This window comes from Penicillium maclennaniae (genome assembly GCF_028827695.1).
Source record: "Penicillium maclennaniae strain IBT 15551 chromosome Unknown utg000007l:1.0-4884863.0:1.0-4888362.0, whole genome shotgun sequence".
Classification (NCBI taxonomy): Eukaryota; Fungi; Ascomycota; class Eurotiomycetes; order Eurotiales; family Aspergillaceae; genus Penicillium; species Penicillium maclennaniae.
The window spans coordinates 1,583,717-1,600,326 of NW_026623219.1; the positions used below are offsets into that span (position 1 = coordinate 1,583,717).

The following is a 16,610-nucleotide window of genomic DNA, read 5'->3' on the forward strand; positions in this document are numbered from 1 at the left end:
CCACTCAGCCCTTTTGCCGGTGCTCGCGTGCCTCGAATTAAGACCAGGGCCGTGATGCCGCTGACGCAGCCCCTGCGGTGCAGGCTTCGTCCCTCCCTCCACTCTCTCCTCAGGGTCTCTAATTTCCGTGGATCTGCTCAGCGGCGCATCCTCACCTACCACCCCTCAATAAAACCCTCTCCTTCCCTTCATGCCCGTACCCGTCCCATTCGCTCTTTAACACTCGCTATGACGCAAACAAGAAGCCATGGAGGCCACGGTCACGGTCACGGTCACGGCCACCACCATCACCACGACAATGTGTACCTGACCTCCACCAACAAACGTGACGCCGGCGTTCGGATTACTCGAATTGGCCTATTTGCCAACCTGTGCATGGCTATTGGCAAGTTCATTGGGGGCTACGTCTTCCATTCACAGGCCCTGATTGCCGACGCCTACCACGCGCTTACCGACCTCGTCTCCGATTTCTTGACACTCGGCACTGTCGCATGGTCCATTAAGCCTCCGAGCGAACGGTTCCCCAACGGATACGGAAAAGTAGAGAGCATTGGTGCTCTCGGTGTGAGCGGGCTTCTGCTCTGCGGTGGAGTGTTTATGGGTCTCAATGCTGGACAGGTTCTGCTGGCTCAATTCTACCCCGACGCGGCTGAAACACTCGCGCACTCTGGGATTTCGGGACACGGTCATTCGCACAGCCATGGACTGGACATTACAGGGCCAAACATCCACGCGGCCTGGTTGGCAGCTGGCTCCATTGTGATCAAGGAATGGCTCTACCATGCCAGTAAGTGTTCCATTATAGGGGGCTTGGCAACTACATACTAATTGATTTACAGCGATGAAAGTTGCTGAGGAGCGCAAGTCGTCCGTCCTAGCTTCAAACGCCGTCCACCACCGGATCGACTCTCTGACAAGCATTGTGGCTCTATTTACGATTGGTGGAAGTTATGTATTCCAAGACGCCACCTGGCTAGATCCGGTCGGCGGCCTCTTGATCTCCCTGATGGTGATCAAGGCTGGCTGGGGAAACACTATCACCTCCCTTTTGGAGCTTGCCGACGCCACTGTGGACGAGGAAATCCGGACCAACGTAGAGAAAGCCGCCGCCAAAGCCTTGAAATCTCTCGAGAACGGCGGACAGGTGGCCATTCGCGATGTCCAGGGATTGAAGTCCGGACAAAATTATTTGATGGAAATTGAGCTGGCCGTGCCTGGGTCCTGGTCGGTTATGCAGTCTCGGGCCGTTGAAGAGGCTGTCCGCAGGACTGTCGGCGATGGGGTTCGCGGTGTGAAGCGTCTCAGGATCCGATTCGTCCCAGTAGAGTTGAAGGAGCTTAACTTCTCCGAAGAGTTCATCTCCCATGACACCGACGCGAGCCCCGAGCCCCATGGTCACGAAGTTAACGATCTCGCTTCTGGATCCCACACTCACGAGGAGCTTGACTCTCGAAAGAGGCGGTAGATTTTGAAGGAATCTGGATTGCGCATAAAATGAGTGGCATTATTGGTGCTGCTATGATACCCCACAATGGCATCTTCCGAGAGATCTGTACGTGTATAGACCGTTTTGAAAGTAAGAATCGATACAAGACAGCAACACAACTTTCACTATACTTTTACTTCGATCGTATCGAATGCATACGTTCTTTTTACAATGCGCCATTATGCCGTTTTGTTGGCCGAGAATTATTCTTCTTAGGCACATCCAAGCGTTTGATAGAATACGTTGCCGTCATTGGGGGTTAGCCGTCCTCAGCAAGTTTCGCCCTTAGATGACAGCTTCGGATCGACGTTATTTATCCATGCCAAAACAAAGCCGCATGTGTTTCGAGTGATATATTTAGAGACACAATGCCCCAACCTTGGAACCTTGAACGGCGCACACTTGATCACCGCACCTCACATGAGCGACACGATGGAATCTGTCTCCAGACTTATTTTAGCCCTCGGGATACCGAGAGCAGATCGGACCTGAAGCAGAGTCGCAAAGGTACAAGTGAGGAGAAAAATTGGCGGTTAAAGTATTTGAATTGATGTGCCTGACAAGGTAGACATCCCGAGCAGTTGGCAAATGTCCCCGCGATCCTGTGGGGCAATGAATTCTACCGAGCGTCAGGGCTATTTAGCAGAGGCTCGATTTAGCCGGACACTCTTCTAGATGCATTCGCAGGAGTCACTCATGCATTGCAAGATTCTAGTGATTCTGACCGTACCTTTCATACTAAGTCAAACTTCCTCGAGTATCAAATACAAAGGCAATGGTCGAGTAGAATAATCCTGTTCGCAGGTGCTTACACATAGGTGGGGAAGATCCGCTTTTACATCATTGCGGGCTCGTCTACTCCGGCTCGAGGTTCATCGCGCTGTTTCCCTGTACAATCTGTTTGGCCGTACAGGTTAAATTCGCAACCCCCACCTCCATAAGTCATTCCTAAGTATCGATCTGATTCTTCTACGATTGCAATTGTGTGACTACGGCGCTCTCAATCACGCTCAATTACTATGGCGTCGCAGTCTCCACTCTACATCGGATTCGACCTGTCAACCCAGCAGCTGAAGGGGCTGGTTGTCAACTCGGACTTGAAGGTCGTCTACATCGCCAAATTTGACTTTGATGCCGATTCGACCGGGTTCCCTATCAAGAAGGGCGTTCTGACCAACGAGGCCGAGCATGAAGTGTACGCTCCGGTCGCGCTGTGGCTGCAGGCTCTGGATACCGTGTTGAACAGCTTGCGTCAGCAGGGTCTGGATTTCAGCCGTGTCAAGGGTATCAGTGGTGCGGGACAGCAGCACGGAAGTGTCTACTGGGGCGAAGAAGCGGAAGATCTGCTGCAGAACCTCGACTCGGCCAAGTCGCTCGAAGAGCAGCTGGAGAAAGCGTTTTCCTACCCTTACAGTCCCAATTGGCAGGACGCGAGCACTCAGAAGGAATGTGACGAATTTGACGAGGTTCTCGGCGGCCAGGAAGAGCTGGCTCAAGCCACAGGAAGCAAGGCACACCACGTAAGAAGCTCTCGAATGTTTTGCTATTGTCGATGACGCTAACCCCGCGATCAGAGATTCACAGGTCCCCAAATCCTCCGATTCCAAAGAAAGTACCCAGAGGTGTATCAGAAGACAGCCAGGATCTCCCTTGTGTCCTCGTTCATCGCCTCACTGTTCTTGGGCCATGTTGCACCCTTTGATATCTCGGACGTGTGCGGTATGAACCTATGGAACATTAAGAAGGGAGCCTACGATGTCGAGGCACTCAAGCTTTGCGCCGGCAATTTCAGCGTCGAGGACTTGAAGAAGAAGCTAGGAGATGTGCCTGAAGATGGCGGACTACACCTGGGTTCAGTCCACCCTTACTACAAGAAGCGTTACGGCTTCAGCTCGGACTGCACAGTAATTCCGGCTACTGGTGACAACCCGGCGACCATCCTCGCATTGCCACTGCTGCCATCTGATGCTATGGTGTCTCTGGGCACCTCCACGACCTTCCTCATGTCCACACCTAGCTACAAACCCGACCCCGCGACCCACTTCTTCAACCACCCGACCACTGCCGGCCTTTATATGTTCATGCTTTGCTATAAAAATGGCGGCTTGGCCCGTGAGCACGTCCGAGATGCGATCAACGAGAATCTCAAGAATACACCTGCACAGCCCTGGGCCAACTTTGATAAGATAGCTCTGCAGACTCCCCCGATGGGCCAACAGAATGCCACAGACCCCATGAAGCTGGGTCTATTCTTCCCGCGACCGGAGATCGTGCCGAACCTCCGCTCGGGACAGTGGCGTTTCACCTATGACCCAACCACTGGAGAGCTGAAAGAGACTACAGAGGGCTGGGCCACACCACACGATGAAGCTCGTGCGATCATCGAGAGCCAGATGCTTTCCCTGCGCCTCCGCTCACGCGGCCTAACGCAGAGCCCTGGAAACGGGCTTCCTGCCCAACCTCGACGAGTCTACCTTGTGGGAGGTGGATCCAAAAATGAAGCGATCGCCAAGGTGGCTGGAGAAATCCTCGGCGGTGTTGAAGGTGTTTACAAGCTCGACATTGGTGACAATGCCTGTGCTCTTGGAGCTGCATACAAAGCAGTGTGGGGAATGGAGCGAAAAGCTGGACAGACATTTGAGGACCTGATCGGGCAGCGATGGCACGAAGAAGACTTCATTGAGAAGATTGCGGATGGCTACCAAAAAGGTGTCTTTGAGCAATACGGCAAGGCAGTGGAAGGCTTTGAGAAGATGGAACAGTATGTCTTGCAGCAAGAGGGCAAGTAACACGTAGATATCCATAGAGTTGAAGCCTATAGTACAATCAAGCATCGATGTAGGGACCTTGGAACTTTGTAACTTGTTAGACGTCACTGAATCACGCAGCCCCTTGCCCTATTCGGCCACGATCCATGTAAATTCTCTATCCCGTCCCGTAGCGTTTCTTCCAATTTCATCATTCTCTAGATCCCTTTCCAAACATTCATTCGACAGTAAGAACGTGGTCAAGCGAAGGCGGAGCCAGGCACGGAAATCGGATTACGATACCATGGATGTTGTGCTCCTCCACTGAAAACAATTTTGAACCCAACACACATTCCCCTCGTTCCCCGTTCCTCTCCCCTTCAACAATCTGAGGGAGTTCCGGCTGGTCGAAGATGGAAGAACAGGTAAGCCTCTCTTCTGACTTCAGGTGGAAAGGAAAAAAATTAAATCTCCTCCCCCACTGCCACCGAGTCAGCCCCTCCGAGGGGTCCCTTTGATCATGCATTGACGCAACCCTCCACCCACAGGTAGCAAATGCCATTGAGATCGCCTGGAATCCGTCATCCGACCAAGCCCTGAAGTCGCAAGCTTTCGACTACCTTAATCAGCTTCGCTCCGATCCCTCCGGATGGCAGGTATGCCTAGCCCTCTTCACCAAAACCCCACAACAACCTGAGGTCGTACGGCATGTGAGCTTGGAGATCGTCAACAGCGCCGCCCAGGCTGGTCTTATCGATTTGGCATCGTTGGGTGTTGTGCGGGATGGATTGATGGGCTACCTCCGCCAGGTATACGGGCCCGACGGTATCGCTACGCCCGATGCGACCTACATTCAGAACAAAATTGCGCAGACAATCACCTTCCTCTTTTCTGCTCTTTACGCAAACGGTTGGGAGTCTTGTATCGATGAGCTCCTGAGTCTGACTTACAAGTCCGCCGCCAGCACGACCCGGGATAACGCACTTGGAATTGTGTTTTACTTGCGTGTGGTGAACTCGATTCACGAGGAGATCGGTGATGTATTGGTGTCTCGATCGCGCGGAGAGCAGGATAAGGCAAACTCATTGAAGGATTTGATTCGGGCACGGGATATGCAGAAAATTGCTAGCTCCTGGCAAGAGATTCTGTCTCAATGGCGGGATGGTGACGATACGGTTGTAGAGATGTGCTTGAAAGCAGTCGGCAGCTGGGTCAGCTGGATCGATATCGGTCTTGTTGTGAACCAGACCATGCTCGATCTGCTCTTCCAGCAACTCGGACGGGCCGAGAAGCAGGAACTACGTGAGGGAGAACAGCGGGTGCGCGATGCGGCTGTTGATGTCTTCACAGAGATCATCGGCAAGAAGATGCGCCCCGCCGAAAAGATTGAGATGATTGTTTTCTTGAACCTTGACTCGATCATTACGCAGCTCTCGAACAGCCCTCCCCTCCGCGAGAACCGATTCACCTTCAAGTACGATACCGATTTGGCGGAGACTGTCGCCAAGCTTGTGAATATCACTGTGATGGACATTGTGCGGGTGCTAGAAACCGACAACAGCCCGGTGAAGGAGAAAGCGGATGATCTCCTGCAGGTTTTCCTACCACATATGCTGCGATTCTTTTCGGATGAGTACGACGAAGTCTGCTCTACCGTGATTCCCGGTGTCAACGACATGCTCACCTACCTCCGCAAGCTTTCTAAGACGAACCCCGCATACCAAGAGCGGAACAAGACTTTCCTCCTCCCTATCCTGAAGGCCATTATTGCCAAGATGCGCTACGACGAGACCTCAAACTGGGGCGATGAGGACGAGCAGACAGACGAGGCCGAGTTCCAAGAGCTGCGGAAGAGGCTAGGTGTGCTCCAGCAGACAATTGCTTCAGCGGACGAGCAGCTTTATATCGATGCCATTTCAGAAGTCGTTGGTACAACCTTCGAGAACCTGCGTGCTTCCGGCGGTCAAATCGATTGGCGTGATTTGGATCTGGCTCTGCACGAGATGTTCCTGTTTGGCGATCTTGCCGTCAAGGGCGGCGGCCTTTACCAGAAGAACCAGCCCACTGGCCCACCTGCAGTTCGACTTATTGAGATGATGCTCCGCATGGTTGAGTCTGACATCCGCTCCTTCACCCATCCGGCAACACAGCTCCAGTTCATGGAAATCTGTGTCCGGTATAGCTCCTTCTTCCAGCACCATCAACACCTTATTCCCGGTGTCCTGGAGAGTTTCCTTCAGCTTGTTCACCACCCCATTCGTAGGGTGAAGACCCGTTCGTGGTATCTTTTCCAGCGTCTCGTGAAGCAGCTGCGCGCTTTGATTGGCAATGTTGCCCAGACTGTTGTTGAGGCTCTGAGTGACTTGCTTGTCATCCAAGCTGAGTTGCCCTCCGAGGGCGAAGACGGTGATGAGATGTCGTCTGAGGACCACGAGGGGTCTGCTGATGCTGTTTTCAACAGCCAACTGTATCTCTTCGAGGCTGTCGGCATCATTTGCTCGACCAACGGTGTGCCTGCTGACAAGCAGGTTCTCTACGCCCAGTCAGTGTTGAACCCTATCTTCTCTGATATGGAGCGGAATCTGGCGGCGGCTAAAGCCAATGATGAGCGGGCACTGCTCCAGATTCATCACGATATTATGGCGCTAGGCACTCTTGCCCGTGGCTTCTCCGACTGGATGCCCGGTACTAGCACCCCGGCTGCTCTACCGGCACCTGAAGTTTCTGAAGCTTTCTGTCAGGTGGCCGAGGCCACTCTGGTTGCCCTCGAGTCCCTCAAGGCATCCTTCAACATTCGAACTGCGGCTCGCTTCGCTTTCTCCCGACTAATTGGTGTTCTCGGTGCTCGCATCCTGCCCCAACTCCCCCGATGGATCGATGGCCTTTTGACCCAGACCTCTTCGCGTGATGAGATGGCACTGTTCCTGCGCCTTCTGGATCAAGTGATCTTTGGATTCAAGGGTGAAATCTATAGCATTCTTGATACGCTCCTGACTCCGTTTTTGCAGCGCGTTTTCTCAGGCATTGCGGATCCCACGACTGGAACCGACGACGAGATCCAGCTTGCAGAGCTCAAGCGTGAGTATCTTAACTTTTTGCTGGCCGTCTTGAACAATGACCTGGGTGCGGTCATTATCAGCGAGAGAAACCAACCCATCTTCGAAACCGTCATCACCACCATCGAACACTTTGCCAAGGACATTGAAGACTTCACAACCGCCAAGATGGCTTTCTCAGTTCTGTCCAAGATGGGCAGCTCCTGGGGAGGACCCGATATCGCCCCTGCGAATGGAGCCACGACTAGCCAGACCCAGCTGCCCGGCTTTGGCGGATTCATGATCTCCCGATTCTCGCCCTTGTGCTGGGCACTTCCTACTACCCCATCCTTCAACTCCAAAGATGCGCAGGCCAAGCAGGTTCTTGCCGAGGCAGGTGGAATGCAGCGCATCATATACAGCAAGACAGGCATGGAATACGCAGATTACCTGCGCAATCAAGAGCTTCCCGGCATGGGCATGGGCGCCGAGCTGATTGAAGAATTCTTGACGGCTTTGAGCCAGCTGGATGTGAAGGGATTCCGGCAATTCTTCCCGGTAAGCTTCTATCATCTATTCATTCCTCGCGGGCCCTGAACTAACCTTCTTGCAGTCATTTATCCAGCGATTAAGCGCATGAAAAACTCCGATGACCTTTCCTATTTCCTTCTGCTTTTTAGATTCCCCCATGCCACATTTCCTATTTCCGAGAACATGAAGTCCTCGCCGACCTGTGATATGATTTTTCTGTCGGTGACTCATGCCATCTATCATCATGGATACCATCTCTGCCACACGTTTTAATCCCCAAAAGAACACACCCACTCTCAGAACATCACGAATTGGATAAACGCCACAGGAAAAAGGGAAGTGGAAAAAAGTGGTTCCCCAAAACTCAAGTACATAGCGTTGATCACTCCCCGGTGCATTCGCATCGCATCTGGGCCTTTGTATCCCCGATATAAGCCCCCTTCACAATGGCTTTTTCTCTTAGGTAGATCATGAATGAAACTACTCTACAGAGCTCGTCTTTCTTAAATCTTGAACAGGAAGTAAAATTCACTCAGGTGTAAGACATGACTTCATTCCTAGTTAGGTGATTCCCCCTCCGTATATTTCATTTTAATCAGTTTATTGGTTTGTCAAATGACAGATCTCACCGGACCCTGGTGCTCACTTGAGCGAATTGCCATCAGAATCTCTTGAATTGGTTCATTGGGCTGTGTCCTATCCCGTCTATGCAAGGGACTCCCCCCAAAAATAAGACAAGGATATGAGAAAGGAGATCACACACTATTTTCCAAATGCCTTAGCCGCGTGCGCAACGTGGTCATCGGCAAACGAAGCCATGAAGTAGTATGAGTGATCGTAGTCTGGCTGGTAGTTGACCTTGACGTTGGCGAATCCCTTTTCGCTAGCAACGGCTTGCAGGTTCTCGGGAAGGAGTTGGCCCTGCTTGTAGAAGTTGTCGCCGGTACCCTGGAGAATCATTAGAATTGTTTCAGTCGAATAAGGCGGATGGTACATACGACGTCGATCAGAATGTCAAGATCCTTGTCAGTCCACTTCTTAAGGAGCTCAGTGGCGTCGTGCTCCTTCCACTTTTCCTGGTCTTCACCGAAGTAGCCTTTGAAGGCCTTCTGGCCCCACGGGCAGTTGATAGGGTTGCAGATTGGGGCAAAGGCTGAGACCGACAGATACTTTCCGGGGTTTTGGAGGAACTGGTTGAATCGGTTAGAGACCTTTTTTTTGTGTAGCAGAGGGTTGAGAAGACGAACCAGAGTAAGAGCGCCGTGTCCACCCATGCTGTGGCCAGTGATGCTAACTTTGCTGGAGTCGAGCTGGGGAAAAGCAGCAAAGACGGTCTTGGGTAGCTCTTCGGTGATGTAGCTGTACATGTTATAGCCGTTGTTGTAGGGGGGCTTGGTGGCGTCGACGTAGAAGCCGGCGCCGGTGCCAAAGTCATAAGAGTCGTCCTCGCCTTCAATGTTCAGACCACCTGTATATTATCATATTAACGTTAGACCGAGTTCTTTTCGATCTAATTCTTCTTTGATATGACTGTGAAAGACATTTGTGACAAGACGATGACGTACGAGGGCTAGTATCAGGATAAAGCACAGCAATGCCCTTCTTGCTAGCAGCGTGCTGGAAGAAGCCCTTCTCAGAGCAATTATCGGCAGTGCAAGTTAAACCAGATAGGTAGATGAGCACGGGGACCTTCTGAGAGTCCGCCTTCGGGGGCAGGTAGAGGTTGAAGCCCATCTCGCAGCGGGTGGTGGTGGCATTGTGGCTCAGCTTCAGCAGTTTACCGCCAAAGGAGGCGATAGTAGCCTTGGTGGTGACGGACATGACGAGTAGATATTATAGAACGGGTCGAGTTGAGGGCGCGAATGCGAGGAAGAAGAATATAAATAGGAGTTGACGTTTTTGCGCGGGGTATTCGTCCGGCATGAGGGGAAGCTCCACTGTGTTCTGCTTGCCTTTTTCGGTCGCCTGAATTGCCGCTTTTGGGGGTTGACCTGCTATTGTATCTGGATTGATGGGTACCTTAAGAGTCTCAGTCATTATTCAATCAAGAGCTTCAATAAGAAGAAAAGGGCTATTCGTTGACAGAATTCTGCGAAGAACGAACGATGTAAGCAGTTCGTGAATTTGCCAACGAAGAGTCTACTTTCAAGTCTAGTACAAGTCAGGTAACTATCTGAAGCCCTGAGTTTTTAATTAGACCTAGTATGGATTACCCATCGATAGCAGACAAGGCTATTAGCCACCATATTTATCATATAGGAAGACATGAGACTCGATGGCGTTGACGCATAAGGGTGTAAAAGCAGCGATAGGTGCCATACCTACGAATTAGGAAAGGCAACCCGGCGGAGGATGGAAGTACCAAGAAACGAATCCGAGTGATGCCCACAGTGGAGAAGCACAAGGAAAGAACATATATTACAGATAACAGACCATAAACCCAAAGCTAAGTGATATCATCTCATCATCTCATCATCCAATCAATCCAAAAACACCGGAACACCATAAATGACAGGCGCAGCCCCATTCAAATACTTCAGCACGCACTTTTCCCTTGCACCTGCGATGGCAGTGTCCAAACCAACATCAAGCGAACGAGACTTCCCTTTCTTCCCAAGCAAACCCCACGTATCAAAGGTGGATGTACAGAATCGATCGATGTCCTTATCAGTGACATCCCACAAAGTAGCAACAAGTGCGGGACTGCCAGCGTGAAGGTAGTTCATAGGCGTACCGTATGGTTCGTACTCGCCTGCTTCGGTCAAGGTACCGCTACTGCAGCCCATGAGGAACGCGACCGCACACTTGTTCATGCGCTTGATGGTGCGACCGCGGATGTACTGAGCGCCGCTGCCATGACCGAAGTACAGGAACAAATCTTTTGTTTCGAGGGATGTGCGGAACTCGTCTTCTGTGGGCTCGCGTTTGATGATACCAGTCCAAGATTTCTGCGCCGAAAGGTTCCCTTCGAACGTCGCTTGTGTGGTGCGTAGATCCCCGGTTGGGTTGAGGATAAATGAGCCCAAGGTACGATCTAGGACTGCACCAGAGCGGTGTCCCGGAATTCGAGAACTCTGTCGCGAAGACATTCCAGAGAAGGGACGCGACAGACTGGGAATCCGTGGAGGCAGGGTAGAGATTCCCAGGGGAACAAGTGAAGGGCCTTGTCTAGAACCAAGACGGTATGGCTGGGTGGTCGAGATGCAAGCTCATCTCGCGCAGCTTCGTGATAGCATCGCAAGGCATCGAGGGTGTCGACGACCATCATGTCAAAATCGATCTCGTCGTAAGCATTGCGCTCACCTTGGAACTGGAGGATGTCGACCACGAAGTAAAGAAGATCCATTAGCGTATCCTCAGGCTCCTCCTGCTGTTCGAGATCTCGCAACCCAATGAACAGCTCCACAACATTCTGATGAAGCGTAAGACGAGGCGATGAGGCCTTTCCGCCCTTCTGTCGAGAGGGAAGATGCTTGTCAAGAATACCCTGAAAGGCACTCGAAAACCTTGCCAAGGCAGAGCTATCCCGCGAAAGCGGCGAGAAAACACCTCTAAAGCCTCCAAACCAGACATTTTCAATATTCTGCAGGAGACTTTCCATTTGCTGATCAAGGGCCTCGCGATTCTTCCACCACTCCTTCCTCGACTGTTTGTCTGTCTGGGATTTAGCAGCATGCGCGCTCTGGTTTGCCAGCTTGATAAGCTCTTGCATTTCACCCTTTCCGTCCTCAAAGGTAAATTGCTCCTCCTCATCATCGTCAGAAGTGCCCCTCCGAAGTGGAAGTCGTAGAAGAAACGGCGATCGATTCTTTTGAAGCCGAGAGACTACAAACTCAGTCTGATCCGCACTCAGAGATAATGAAAGAACATTCCAATTTTCAGGCAGGATATCGACGTAGTTCTCAGTGAAGTTCGAGCAGATCTCTTCGGTCATCTCCATTGTCGTAGGCGACTCGGTTGGCCAAAGAAGCGGGTCAGAGAAGTCAGCTAGTTGTCGGTCGAAATCAATAGCCATGCGTTCGCGAGCGAATGCACCAACACGGCCAATTTCTGACGAGGAGAATGTTAAAAGAGTTAATTGTATTAAAGGATTGGATACTCACCATTCATATTCGCTGGAGACTGCGACCAGGTTGCGGGACCTCCTGGAGAAGTCGCGTGGGAAAGCATAGAGATCCGACTCATTAAACGGGACGCAGCATGACTTTCAAGAGTTGAGCCAAGAATAGTGGCGTCTGCAAAGACGCTGGTGAGACGCTCATTCGCTTTTGCAAGCATGATTGAGAAATCCTCGCTGGCCTTTTGAACCTTCGCGCGGGGTCCTCGGGTCGTGGCCTTGGTCTTTCTCGTTGGCTTCACGACAGGTGTGCTCGTGTCTTCTCCTCCCGCGGCAGGTGACATGAGGGAGGGCAGCGAGATGGTAGATTCTGGGAGCACGCAGTACACCGCATGGCTGGCAAAATTACGAATAGCATCAGCCAGGAGGTGTCCACTCTCTCCGATGTCTAGGGAGACCTTGCTTTCACGGCCAGTTGCGTATTTTCGAGCTTCCGCGAGAGTTTGTGCAGATCGATCGAAATCACGAAGCGACCGCAAGCAATCTGCTTGTTGTCGAAGAATGTCGCCTTTCAAACGCAGAAGAGACTTGGATTGAACTTCAGGTAACGGGACCTTAGGCGTTGTAGTCTTTTTGGAGGTAATGACGGTAGTGACAATGGCAGCTGCAGAGCTCCTGGCGCGAGTGCGTCGAACAGTAGTGGTCGCTGATGATGCCGAGGTCGTGCGCCGAGTGCTTCTCACTCGCAGATTCTCCATTCCCTCTTCAAGAGCAGCAATTTCTGGCGTTGCTGTACTGCTGATCGCGTCCGATGAGGTCAAAGCCGTCATGACTTTGTCCGCCTCCTGCAGCAAGCTCAATGCCTTCTCATGCTCGCCTTGGACCTTGTACAGGGAAGCGAGGGCCATATGAAGAGAAACCACCTCAACGCTTGTCTGAATCTGCTTGGACGATTCCGAAGCCGATGCGAGGAGTCCCTGTCCTTCATCCGTGTGGCCGCCGAGAATCCAATAAGAGCCAAGCTGAGTCTGAGCAGCGACGAGACGAACATTGGCATCAAGTGTCTTGTCAATCTTCAAAGCCTGTTCTCCGTAGTAGATAGCATCCTGAAAAAGACCATGATGGGCAGATAATGTTGCGAGGTTCAACAAGCAGGTATGATGGGAGCCGAGGTGTGGCCAAAACGGCGCGCCTTGAGTGTAGCTGGTGAAAACATCTGGCGAAGATCCATTTTGAGATAAATCGAGCTTGGCCACGCTATCGGCCACAGCGTCGACGTCGGAGCTATGAATTGCAGGCAAAGACTTCTCCTGCTTCTTCTGTGCTAACTTCTCGACCTTGGCCCAGATGCGGCAGTTGAGTCGAACAGATAATTTAGCAAAGAACAGAGCCTGAGTCATTGATCCCTGTGCTGTGGATAGCCGGGACTGGGCAAAAGCGGCGTCGGCAACAAGCCTCTCCCATGAGAGCTTGGACAAGATAGACAACTTCGTCAGCTCATCCGACTTCTGGCATTTCTCAAAGAGAGCTCTGGCGGCCATCAGAAGAGAGGTAGCTTTCTCAACCTGTCCTGTCTCGAGAAGATATTCCACCCGTGCAAGCTTGTAAGATATTGTGGCTAAGGAAGACACGTTTTTCTGCGCAAGATATTGTTCACCACGCGACAGAAGATGACCCGCCTTCTGACAATGTCCATGTCGGCAGTTTTGCAAGACCGACCGTGAAAGGATGATGATCGCATCTGAGATATCTCCGGATCCCTGAAGTTCAGCGGCCCTTAAGATCAACTCTAGGGTAGCAAGCTGAGCCTTCCATAGCCCGTGGATCTCAGTGTAGTCGACCAACGCTTTGAGTTGGAGAACCCAGTAATCCGTATCATGGACGTGTTTAAGCAATGTCTTCCAGTCAGAGCACTGGCGAGTCATCGAGGTCCACGAAGCAAGCGTTCCATCTAGATCGTTTGCATCCAACTTGCCTAGGTGGAAACCAATGATAACGCGTAATGAGTTTGTGATATGGGTCGCGAATGAAGACAGATCTCCGTCTTCTCCGAAGCCATTTTCGCACTTCAGCGCCTGTGATCCTTCTTTCAGGAGTCTTTCTGTCAGGGCAGAGTCGAGAGCAGTCGGATGCTCCAGCAAGAACCGGAGTGAAGCAAGGGTCACGCGACCATGACGAATTGGATGAAAATCCAAAGAGAACATATCGAGAAGGGTAGTCACAACTGGACTGAGAATTGCACGGAAGTCGTCTTCATTAGAAGATTGTCCATGCATATCAAACAGCAGGTACATTTGCCACTCAATAAGCATTGCCTGTTGTTCAATATTCAGCTCAGCATCTTCATAGATTGACTGTGACTTGGATCCTTTTCTGCGCAGCTTGATCTTCAAAAGACTAGAGAGTACTCGATTGAGCATGAAACCGGGACTTTGAGGGTCCTGACTGACCGCACCGGGTCGAGCTGCCAAGTTGCTTTCGGCGATTTGTTCCAATGTTCCAGAATCGATGTACTCCGCAATTGATTGTCGGAAAGCGTTCTCCGAGTCGCCGTATAGACTGCCGTCTAAGTAGAGGTGCGCGATTCTCTCATACTTGAGAGCGGCAAAGGCCGTGGTCCGGAGGGATGGTGAGCAGCCAGAAATCATCTGGGTAGATTGCTTGAGAAGAGGAATAAGTTCACGATACGTTTGTCCAGCCTCCTTCTCCTTGATATAGCGAGACCAGAAAACATTGGAGAGTTTGACAAGAGCCATGCCAATGCTCTCACTCAGCGCTTGATGAGGGCCAGTTTCATTGCTGTTCTCGAGGCTGACGAGAAGGCGATGGCAATCGGCCAGAATAGGAATCATGTCATCCCAAGGTGGTCTTCCTGATGTGATCGACAATTTTCCAACAGCAACAGCAGAATCAACCGCAGCAAATATAATGCTTTTGGACATAGAGACTCTCAATTGGAACATTTCGATCTCTTTCACATCACTGTCCTCTGTCGGTAGTCGTCCAATGTAACGCCTGAGGAACCGAAGGAAAGCTTGGAGGATTTCCCCGGATTTGACAGGCGATTTCGTTTTTCTTGCTGTCGCTATCACTACTCTTCATCATTGCATCACCGAACCAAGCAAGTGCAAGTTTCTTGAGCCTAGCAGCTTCAACGAGAAGCTCGTCAAGATCCGATGAATTTCCTCTGAGATGCAAGCCCAGGGCTTCGGACGCTTCTGATGTAGACTGAAGCGCTCCGTCCAAGAAATTCTTTGAGCTTTTCAATGCTTGAAAGTAGACTGAAGCGCTCTTACACTGAACGGTAGCCAATGAAAGACTCTGGGCGCTGGTAAATGGGGCGATAGTCTGGCCGAACAGCTTCAAGGATTCCTCGAAACACCCCGCGTCCAAAGCAAGTTGGCCAAGAATGGTCATTATCCTAGCCGCTGAAGTCGTATCCTTGGCATCCCGAGGCCTCTTCAAGATCTCCGATATTGATGACTGAACGCGAGTGATTGTTTTGTAGATCATAGCGAATTCGGTCTTCTCCATCGCTTTACTGCGATGAGAGAAGCTTCCGAGGTATCGGAGAAGCGGTTCAAGCACTTCTTTGCTTTCGTCACAAACGTGTCCGGAGATCTTCCATCCCAGAGACCGAATCTCTAAGGACAATAGTTGCAGAGTCAAATTCGTGATCGGCTTCAAATTTGTTGGCGAGTCGTCGTTCGAGCTTGATCTTCCGGAGCATAGAGATAAAACAGTATTAGAATGCAATTGGAGTTGAAGAGCGGCTTTATCGGCAGGTAAGCTGCCTGATTTGAACGCCGCATTGATGACCTGAGCAGGGCTGCTGGGATCAGACAACTGCAGCAATGGACACAATTTCTGAAGAGTCGAGGCTTTTCGATCAGAGGCAAGAAGACGCATCGCGTTTGAGTGAAATGTTACAAGGAGGCCGTAGATGGACTGTGCGTTTGCGATATTCGCGAACGTGACAAGATCGGACATTCGTTCTCTCCCTGTCTCTTCGTCTAGTGTCGCATTCAGATCCATAGCTTTCTTTCCCGTCTTCTGGATACCCAGATGCTGTTGTATTCTTCGCTTGAGAGATCGTAATTCTTTGCAGGCCATGTCATTTAATCCCAAGGAAATCAACTTCCCCACCAATACGCATACTCCTTGCTCAAGCTGCATATTGGGGAATTCCCCATTTGAGTTGTCGACTTTGAGAGCTCGTAATGTTGCCAGGGCCAGTCTCGCACACTCGGCAGCTGCGTAGACGCCCGCGTCGACGCCAGCAACGCCCGACCTTCCTGACTTTGTCGAGATATTGTCTGAGACCTGCGTCTGTCGCTTTGCTACAGGAACCTTCAACGCGTCTGTGAGGGTCTTAAGCGTGGTATTGAACACCTCCGTGGAGAGGACGAGCTTCTCTTGGGGCGTTAATGTAGAGCCATCCTGATCGACAATTGGGTGCAGCGTGTCGGTCACGGGCTTCGCTTTGGTCCTGGAAGCTTTCGCACGACTCGAAGCGGTAGTTGCTTCCTTCGAGGATTTTGTTGTTCTCCGCGAGGGCTTTTCGGAGGTTTTCGAGGTTGCGCGTAGGAGGGTTTGGAGGGACAACACGGTGGCATCGGAGCATGTTGTTGTTGATCGGACTGCCAGCTTGACGGATTCAGTCATAGAGCTGGCAGGTAGGACGGTAACCGCCATGTCGAGGAGGAAAACCGTTCAGGAGGACCTGCAGTTACTGATAAGGACGGATTGAAGCT

The 16,610-nt window shown here is 51.4% G+C and overlaps 5 protein-coding genes across 5 annotated transcripts; 3 read left to right on the plus strand and 2 right to left on the minus strand.

Moving 5' to 3' along the window:
• Positions 1-54: 54 nt before the first annotated feature.
• N7477_007806 (cation diffusion facilitator family transporter) lies at positions 55-1,465 on the plus strand (the record flags this gene model as incomplete). The annotated part of the gene is made up of 2 exons (XM_056969469.1): positions 55-787; positions 840-1,465. The coding sequence occupies 2 exons, from the start codon at positions 55-57 to the stop codon at positions 1,463-1,465; spliced, it is 1,359 nt and encodes a 452-aa protein (XP_056819501.1).
• Positions 1,466-2,505: 1,040 nt separating this feature from the next.
• Positions 2,506-4,275, plus strand: N7477_007807 (xylulokinase; the record flags this gene model as incomplete). Its single annotated transcript, XM_056969470.1, has 2 exons — positions 2,506-3,006; positions 3,061-4,275. The coding sequence occupies 2 exons, from the start codon at positions 2,506-2,508 to the stop codon at positions 4,273-4,275; spliced, it is 1,716 nt and encodes a 571-aa protein (XP_056819502.1).
• A 371-nt stretch (positions 4,276-4,646) lies between these two features.
• Positions 4,647-7,908, plus strand: N7477_007808 (Ran GTPase-binding protein LOS1; the record flags this gene model as incomplete). Its single annotated transcript, XM_056969471.1, has 3 exons — positions 4,647-4,658; positions 4,782-7,826; positions 7,882-7,908. 3 exons carry the CDS (start codon positions 4,647-4,649, stop codon positions 7,906-7,908), a joined length of 3,084 nt encoding a protein of 1,027 aa, XP_056819503.1.
• Positions 7,909-8,561: 653 nt separating this feature from the next.
• N7477_007809 (S-formylglutathione hydrolase) lies at positions 8,562-9,620 on the minus strand (the record flags this gene model as incomplete). The annotated part of the gene is made up of 4 exons (XM_056969472.1): positions 8,562-8,747; positions 8,798-8,989; positions 9,047-9,267; positions 9,365-9,620. The coding sequence occupies 4 exons, from the start codon at positions 9,618-9,620 to the stop codon at positions 8,562-8,564; spliced, it is 855 nt and encodes a 284-aa protein (XP_056819504.1).
• Positions 9,621-10,279: 659 nt separating this feature from the next.
• N7477_007810 (uncharacterized protein) lies at positions 10,280-16,551 on the minus strand (the record flags this gene model as incomplete). Its single annotated transcript, XM_056969473.1, has 4 exons — positions 10,280-10,873; positions 10,912-11,849; positions 11,903-14,838; positions 14,975-16,551. 4 exons carry the CDS (start codon positions 16,549-16,551, stop codon positions 10,280-10,282), a joined length of 6,045 nt encoding a protein of 2,014 aa, XP_056819505.1.
• Between the last annotated feature and the right edge of the window lie 59 nt (positions 16,552-16,610).